This window comes from Physcomitrium patens, chromosome 7 (assembly GCF_059467195.1).
Source record: "Physcomitrium patens ecotype Gransden chromosome 7, ASM5946719v1, whole genome shotgun sequence".
Classification (NCBI taxonomy): Eukaryota; Viridiplantae; Streptophyta; class Bryopsida; order Funariales; family Funariaceae; genus Physcomitrium; species Physcomitrium patens.
The window spans coordinates 4,371,698-4,379,675 of record NC_143416.1 but is presented as its reverse complement, the minus strand read 5'-3'; the positions used below and the strand labels follow the sequence as shown (position 1 = coordinate 4,379,675).

At 42.7% G+C, this 7,978-nt stretch overlaps 3 protein-coding genes across 4 annotated transcripts; 1 reads left to right on the top strand and 2 right to left on the bottom strand.

Annotated features, from left to right (window-relative positions):
* The first annotated feature begins 1,651 nt into the window (after window positions 1-1,651).
* LOC112284868 (phosphoglycerate mutase-like protein) lies at window positions 1,652-2,988 on the top strand. Its single transcript, XM_024525197.3, has one exon. It carries the CDS (start codon window positions 1,831-1,833, stop codon window positions 2,752-2,754), a length of 924 nt encoding a protein of 307 aa, XP_024380965.1. The 5' UTR covers window positions 1,652-1,830; the 3' UTR covers window positions 2,755-2,988.
* LOC112284869 (UPF0603 protein At1g54780, chloroplastic) lies at window positions 2,780-5,410 on the bottom strand. Of its 2 annotated transcripts, XM_073535289.2 has the most exons (4): window positions 5,230-5,410; window positions 4,066-4,454; window positions 3,624-3,942; window positions 2,780-3,099 (listed from the first exon to the last, which is right to left on the bottom strand). In XM_073535289.2, exons 1-4 carry the CDS (start codon window positions 5,324-5,326, stop codon window positions 3,065-3,067), a joined length of 840 nt encoding a protein of 279 aa, XP_073391390.1. In that variant the 5' UTR covers window positions 5,327-5,410; the 3' UTR covers window positions 2,780-3,064. The 2 variants fall into 2 exon arrangements, with proteins under 2 accessions (XP_073391390.1, XP_024380967.1); XM_024525199.3 differs by lacking the exon at window positions 2,780-3,099 and having other exon boundaries at window positions 3,464-3,942.
* Window positions 5,411-5,961: 551 nt separating this feature from the next.
* Window positions 5,962-7,732, bottom strand: LOC112284870 (succinate dehydrogenase subunit 7A, mitochondrial). Its single transcript, XM_024525200.3, has 3 exons — window positions 7,561-7,732; window positions 6,750-6,852; window positions 5,962-6,260 (listed from the first exon to the last, which is right to left on the bottom strand). Exons 1-3 carry the CDS (start codon window positions 7,648-7,650, stop codon window positions 6,166-6,168), a joined length of 288 nt encoding a protein of 95 aa, XP_024380968.1. The 5' UTR covers window positions 7,651-7,732; the 3' UTR covers window positions 5,962-6,165.
* Window positions 7,733-7,978: the final 246 nt, after the last annotated feature.

Sequence of the window (7,978 nt, the reverse complement as noted above, 5' to 3'; positions counted from 1 at the left end):
TTTTTTACTTTTAAATTTTTTTCTTAAAATTTTAACATATATTATTAAAAATATTTATTTCTTATTTCTTAAAATATTTAAATTTTAAAAAATTAAAAGTTAAATTAAAAGAATATATATATATATATATATATATATATATATATATAGAAGACTATATATTTATTAGAAACCATAGAATATACATATCAGGAATATTTTAAATAAAATTTTAAGACGTTATTTTAAGATGTTATCTGCATTCAAAATAATGTTGATTGATTATTATTTAATACATCAGTTTTTCAAAATATTTATTTGAATTTTTTTTAATGATGTCATTTCAGATATAATAACTAGAAATTCTTCTAAATACATACCTACTAAGTATCATGTCAAAATACAATATATAGTTGTACATATTCTCTTGTAAATATATGCCTAAATAAGAGTTACAACCAATACATCTCTTTAGGTGTAGGTTTATGCAAGTAATTACAAATGTGATACTATTATGTTATTTCACCTTAAACTTTTATAATTTTGTTAAACCACTCCAAACTTGAATTGCAAAATAAATACTATCTTTTAGATTATTATGGACAAATACAAAAAAATTATTTGCATATATATATATATATATATATATATATTCCTAAATTTTAGAAGAGAAGCATTGTCTAAAGGTTTAAATGTGAGGAGCAAGGTGGTCTTTAGTCTTCAAAGAGATTTTGTGTTTGAATCCCACTATTGGTATATAGATTTTTCTTCTTCTTTTACAAATTTAAAAGTTGTGATTTAATTTTTTTTAAAATTAATAAATCGTTTCTTTAATTCATTATTCTTATTCTACCAAACTAAATAAATATGCTAAATAAACTTTGCTCAAATTTTTGGTTTAAACAAACAAACATCTATTTCAAATATTTGTCTTCGCTCGTTACTAGTCTTGACAAATATGGAGTTAAGGTAGTTTCTCGAACCTAACTCCATAAGCCCTCTTAAATGCCTTGGCAATCAATGGAACAGACCTTCCACCGATTGATATCCGGGGCGGAATACCCGGACTCTCCAATACTGGCTTTCGTGTTTGTAGTCATGTTCTGTCGACGCAGCGGAGTTCGGTGACTGTCGGTGCAGGCGCAACAATCTGAATACCGCCCTCGTATCAGCGCCGATGGCTTGTTCGGCGTCACTGGTGGCGCGCGTGCAATGACTCAACCTCGTCGTTTGAGAATCGTCTGCGTAAACAAAAAATACAGCCCCTGGAAACGCTCCTCCCTAGGCACTGCATTCGTCAAGAAGCCATCGCGTCATGATCCAGCGTATTGAACTTGGTCCTCTATTCTGGGGGTTGTACAGTTTTAGTTTGGTTGCTTCCACAGGTCTCTGTTGCTCAGTAACGCTGTTGCTGACTGTAGGCGGTGGCGCATCCTGCGGGAAGGAGTTTAAAAGATGGAGGTTCACTATGTAATTTTCCCCACAGGTTTTGCGTTGGGTCGGTGATTTCCTAGAGACATTAATTTCGCGATGAAAGGCTAGAAAATTTACTGGCGGAGGCTCTGGTTTCTTTGTGTAATTGGTTTTGCACATGCAGAGGTTTTTGGACTTTTAGATTTTGAATTTTAGAGATAATATGACGTTCTCGAGGGCTTATGCGATGTGCACTGATTTGGAACGCTTGCGTTCAATTCGGTAGCATCATCCGTCAGTTGGAATGGGATCGCAACTTTCTCTTCCCCATTTTCTAGAACTGCGGATGAGAGCTCGAGAGGTTTCGTTGCTCGTAACCCTGCTACTAGGATCTGCAGCGGGGGACTAAACCGCTTCGTGTTTGCATCGTCAACAACAATGGCGCAAGGAGTTGCAGTAGCGAGTCATACATTACCTTTGGAAACGTTCGGAGTGTCCATGTACCCTATGTTCAGGAGTAAAGTTATTTACCTGGTGCGCCACGGGCAGGGCGTCCATAACGTATCTGGGGAGACCGACCATGCCAATTATAAGTCCTGGGACCACATGGATGCGCCTCTCACAGATCTGGGAAGGCAGCAGGCGGAAGCTCTTCACGACCATGTAGAGGCCACGGGAATAAAGGCCCAGGTCGAGCTGGTCGTGGTCTCCCCTCTTCTGCGTACATTGCAGACAGCCACAAGAGTTTGGGGTGAAGCTGCATTGCCAGAAGGAGAGTCCCCCTTGTTGGTGAGTAGATCAGGAAAATTCCAGCACGCTCCCATTGCACCCTCGAGGTCGTTGAAATTCGTCGCGAATGAATGGTGTCGTGAAAGGACCGGAGTGAACCCATGTGACAGACGCTCCAACATCTCCATCTACAGAAAAGACTTTCCTGGGGTGGATTTCTCGGAGGTCCAGACCGACGAGGATACGTGGTGGCATGATACCAAGCGCGAGACCAACGAGGAGGTTTTCGACAGGGCCAGAGTGCTGGTGAGATGGCTGCTGGACCGCCCCGAGTCACAAATTGCCCTCGTCTCGCACTCTAGTTTTTTACTCCGCATGTGTCAATTGCTCGGCGCGGGCTGCTCCGATGTCGTGAGGACAGAAATCCAAACAGGCTTCCAGAATTGCGAGATGCGGGCTATGGTGATCGTGGATCGATTGGCTTCTGGCCCTCCCACAACTGCTTCTTTGGACTTTCGTGGGGGTTTGAATCACGACGTTCTCTTGAGGAGAGACATGGACATCCCTCACAGAAAGATCGTTGCAGAGGACACATTCGTCCTGCAAGCGGACAGCTTCCCCACTGTTGCGTAGTCACCTGAACCATCATTCAAAGCTATTTCGAATGGGTAACTTTCTCATGATTGATGGTTAGACACTTTTGTAGCCTCAATGGATTGTTCCAGTGCTTCATCCTTAGCATTGATAACCGTCATCTACATTCTTGGCTGCACTACAAGTTACAGATTTCTACATGGCTATTATTCTCTCTGAATGTAGTCTGCACACTGTTCTCAATATGCAGATTCTTGTGGTTTTCTTGTCTCATCCTCATACAACTGGTGCCCGTGCTTTGGAGTCTGATCATGTGGAAATCAAGTCATTGTTGTGTCTTGATTATGGGTCACATCGAATGCGGTAGTTTTCTTACTTCTACTTCTGCAGTTTACCATTGACGATTAGGAGCATCGTGAGTGTATTCGGCTGTCAGAAGCTATTTTGCTGTGACTATCAACAGCTCTAACACTTAAACGATGTCAGCGTTCAAAAATAAGAGCAGTTAGATCGAATTTCTTACGTGTTTTAAGACAATTTTAACAGCCTTACGTGGTTTAGGACATTTGAATAATGGTGATTCTCTGAGGATGTAGTTATGTATCAGTTGTTCATGTAAACAACATGACTTTTTTGATATATATGTAGCAATTCGTACCCTTTCCTTCTCTCTATTATGGTAAATACGGGCTTGACGTATTAAACGAGAACAAACAGGAGAGAACAATGGCAAGCAAACAAAGCTGAGTTGAAAAAAATAGCCATGTTATGGAGTTATGAAGGTGTTACATAAGCAGATGGTGTAGATACGAACACTATCTACTTCTTGGAGACGTACGCATAGTATTGAGCCATGGGCACTACAAAGGCAATGACAAGCAGGCCTCCGACTACGAGCGAGAACTGACCTCGTTTCGATTCCGTCTCTTCTTTGCTCTTGAAGTTCGACTCTCGCTTGTTCTCCTTAAAGCTAGGCCCGCCAACGTCCTCAAGACCGTCGATGGCTGCCACCAGACGCTTCGCAGTGCTGTAGATGGCTTCGTTATACTTCTCGTCGGTTGCCAAGACGGGTAGATTCTCAGCTGTCACGGCTTCCAGAATCTTGTCACCCACTGCTTGCGTGAAAGCCGGCCCTCCTGTAACAGCTCCCTCCTTCTGGGTGGTCACGAGCAGGACGATTCCCTTGTTGTTTCCCTCTTCCAGGGTTGGGTACCATTTTTCCAGGATCTGCAGCACATTTCACTAAAATAAATCAGTCTCTGATATCTCTCATTCGAAAATGTAAATGCGATGTGTAACTGATTTGACTGCATGCATGAGAGAGGAATTTCAAGCAGGTGAGAGCTCTACCGCATCCGCAAATTCGAAAGAATCAGCTTTGCTGGTGAGCTTCCTCAGGGTGATGATGTTAATGTGGTAGCCCTTGCGCTCCTCGACATCGCGCAACAAACGCTTTAAGTCGGATTTGGTGACGCGGTTGAGCACGTTGGCGTCGTCTACCACGAAGTTCTCCGTGGGTGGGCCTTCGTTCAAGACGTTGAACTCGCTGGCTTCCGAGGGGGCCACTGATGGGCCGAAATTCATCACGGCCGACAGGGCTAAGGCGGTCAGTCCGGTGCCCACAGCGGCCTTGACCTTGCTCAGGGAATCTCCCAGGCTTGCCTTGGTAGCGCTCATTGCAAGGTTGCATTGGGGGTTCTTTTTGAGTGCTCCGGTCGACAATGAGGGTACCGACGTCCCTGCCACAAATTCATAAAAGTAAAATGCATTCGTTTATCAGCCACCTGATCTAACAGAATACAGTGAAGAGAATAGTTGTTACATAATGATCACCTCTCAAAACGTAAGATTTAAGTAAATTTCAGGAGCAGCAGATTTCTGTACAGACGCTTCCAGAATCAACCCTAAATACAAGCGTAAATTCCACATACTACGCCAGTTGATGTTGGACAGGCTAGAAAAGTCTCGTTCAAATTAAACATTCTCAATGCAACCACGACCACAAGCAGAGAGAATGTGCCCTCGAATATAATAACTCGGCAAATTGGACGACAGCTATGAGAGACCATTGCTCCGATGTGGAATTTGATGGTATAATCCTCCTGAAAATAATGCTGAGCATATCAGACAAAAAAAAACAAAAAAAAAAAAAAAAAAAAAAAGAAGAAGAAGAAGAAGAAGAAGAAAGGAAAAAAAAGAAGAGGAGAGATGCGCATGAGAGAGGAACGTCTCAGCGCACAAGTATAATGGGAGAAGAAAAAAGAAAAAAAAGGAAAATGGACTCAAATTGAATTGCCAGGGCAAGCTCGCGAGGCGCAGGTTGTCTCGCACTGTGTTACAATGCGGTCACCCAGTTTCCAAATCGCTCCCAAAAACCACCGCCTCGATGACACAAAGTACGAAAAAGCCTGAGGAAATTAGAGAAAGCTCCAATTAAATCAAAAAGACCGGCAAACGAAAAACCCACACATTCGCCTCCCCAAACAGTGTCCTTCGTTCAAGGAGACCACTGACCCAAGAATGGCGTTACTGGCGTCTCCTTGCTGGGAGCCACAGACGATGCGGAACCCAACAATGTTGAGCTCCCTCGGGTCATCACCTTCGCCAGCATGGCTACAAAGATTTTAGATCGGAGTGGTCAAATGCAATGCTTGATGAAATCTAGGTCAGCTGAACGACTCTTGCAACGCTCCACCCACCTCGAAATGCTTTGCCCAGCACGCTGCAGCCTTCTGGGAGCCATGTGAGAGGACTGGGTTGGGTGAACAAGATGGAAGTGGATAGAGGGTGCGCCAATAGATGGGCACCACGTGTGCACATGCCATCCTAGGAGCTGTTGGTCATTCTTTTATCTTTCATGGAGGACCCCCACAGTAGATTTAGTTTCTAAACGCATGAACTTCTGGAGACATGTTCGAGTACTTAGGTTAGCGTGTTCCCAAGTAGTGTCTCCAATCTTACACAATTCATATCCACCTGTGATGTAGGCACAATTGACGAACAAGTCTAGAAGTTTGTGAAAAACGGTTGTCTGCTCCTGAGTCTTGCTCATCTGGCTGACAGTTTGTAGAACTTATACAACGGTAACTTGTGTTAGCTTGTACGTTTGCAAACACAATCTACTGTCTGAGCATGTGCATCCTACGTTGTCATGTAAGAGATGACGAGCAGCCGAGTGCAAGCTTTTGAAGAACTGCCATCAGGAAAGGCGCTTAAAGCGAGTTTGCATCCACAAACACATGGATATGTAAACCAACAAGTCTATTTACCAGCAAGAAGACACTAGACTCCAGCTGAATTATGAAAAAGATTGAGCCGGCATAAAAAATGCAGTACCCCAATCAAGTGAGCCTGCAAACAGAGGCTTATTCGTCATATGTACATGCAAGAAATCGCTATGACCATGCTATCAGTGGGTGATATTGCAAACTGCGCCCTCACTCGAATAATCTACTCTGCACTTTGACTTGCAACTGCACTCTTGGACTCCTCAGCTCGAGCAGCATTTCTCTCCTGAACCTTCCAGCCGATTTCGAAAACTGCACCTGCGTGGAGCACAAAAACATGTCACTTCTGAAGCAACTCCTGTGAACGCCAACTGTGACACCAAAAATACAATTCTGAATGTCGATTTTGAAGACTTTAACAATAGTGGATAAAGGAGCGCTTCGAACAGAATTGAGGTTTAATTTGAATTTTCCAGGTTGCTCCTTCAAGGAGAATCCGACTACAATCCTACATGGATTTTGGGGACAATGGGTGCATGGCTCTAGGAGAATTCTGACATCGAAAGGACTGTGTTCAGCAAGAATATGTAGGTGAAAATGGCTATGAAACTGATGTCATGTAGTGCACTGTTTGCAAATTTAGCCAAAATGCCAGAGTGGTATTGTAAGGAGGAAAAAAAGGAAAACACCTCACCAAGTTAATCAACTCGCTGACCAACTCCTGAGCACAATAGGTGCATGTAAAACATAGACATGCATGTAGTCACGCCAAAAACCAAGAATAGGAAAATGGACATTTCGCTTTACCAGCTGCAACGAGGATGACGAGAACGTCTCCAAATCGTTTGATAGCCGAAACAGTGTCCTTCACTGAGTGATACTTGCTGAGAGCTGGGTCCTTTTCGAGCAACTGCGGAAGACAGAAATTTCTCAGATTTCAAGCTTAGGGTCAGTTGCAATCATACAACTGCCAAATTAAAATCATTGTGTGCTAGCCGCTGAGAAGCCGAGTTCATCATTTAATTGTATACAGAACATAATGAAATTCATAATGACTTTCTAATAACTACATCTTCATGTATTAAACCTTCTTCTGGTAGTGATTGAGCTTTTCGAATTCTAGCACGCTTCTGAAATCCCTATCCCTCACTTTCAAATTCCAAGAAGTAGTGCACCGGCAAACTTGTCACACCCAACTCCCTCAACTGAAGAATTAGGGTTTCTTGAGAAAGAAGATAACACTAAAACAAACATAAACCATTCAGGATAAAAAGAACCCACGTATAACTTATGTATGTATATATATATATATATATATATATATATATAGACACACATACACACACATTAATCAATTCCCAACAAAAATAAAAATAAAAAAATAAATAAATAAAACTGCCAATAAGCACACGAAATTGAATACAACAATCCAATGACTGAAACTTGCTCGAGGGTACTATCACAAGTAAAATACACATCCCAGTTGGTTTAACAATCACATAGTTCATCTAGCTAAGCCCATCAAAAATCTGGAACCCCTCAATCAAGAGTACCAGAAAATGAGTGACAAATTCCTCACTCAAAAAATCATAAAACACAGAATAGAACTGCAACAAACCAAATCCTCGCGAGCTCCGGAGCGGGTGGCCATGCCACGGCTCTGGCCTACGACCAGACGCCTAGCGATCGAGCTCCGTACAGCCTGCATGACTGCTACAACCGATGGAAACAAGGAGCTAGACGCAAATCACGAAGGTGGGTGTCTCGCCAAAGAGCGCTAGTTGGGTCAGGCGTCCAGATGTAAAAGCAATCGCGGAGGGTCAATCGCCGAGGAGTCACCGTTTTCTCTCGATCTTCCAGGAATCGAAATCGCGTTGCAATGAACGTGGAAGTGATGAAGTTTTTAGGGTTTCGGATGAGTTTTAGGGTTTTGGCGTTGTGAATGAGATCTTAATGGAATACTCTGGAACATCCGGCGTCCAGGTGAGATCTCACCTTACATCTATGATTTTAATAGGTCACATAAAATATGTAAA

Coding starts and splice junctions, on each gene's coding strand:
- LOC112284868 (XM_024525197.3), top strand. CDS start 1,831: ATGGCGCAAGGAGTTGCAGTAGCGAGTCATACATTACCTTTGGAAACG.
- LOC112284869 (XM_024525199.3), bottom strand. CDS start 5,326: ATGCTGGCGAAGGTGATGACCCGAGGGAGCTCAACATTGTTGGGTTCC. Junction 4,455..5,229: donor GCCAGTAACGCCATTCTTGG/GTCAGTGGTCTC, acceptor AATTTGTGGCAG/GGACGTCGGTACCCTCATTG. Junction 3,943..4,065: donor CTTTCGAATTTGCGGATGCG/GTAGAGCTCTCA, acceptor AATGTGCTGCAG/ATCCTGGAAAAATGGTACCC.
- LOC112284870 (XM_024525200.3), bottom strand. CDS start 7,650: ATGCAGGCTGTACGGAGCTCGATCGCTAGGCGTCTGGTCGTAGGCCAG. Junction 6,853..7,560: donor CCGGAGCTCGCGAGGATTTG/GTTTGTTGCAGT, acceptor TGTCTTCCGCAG/TTGCTCGAAAAGGACCCAGC. Junction 6,261..6,749: donor CGTCATCCTCGTTGCAGCTG/GTAAAGCGAAAT, acceptor TGCTCCACGCAG/GTGCAGTTTTCGAAATCGGC.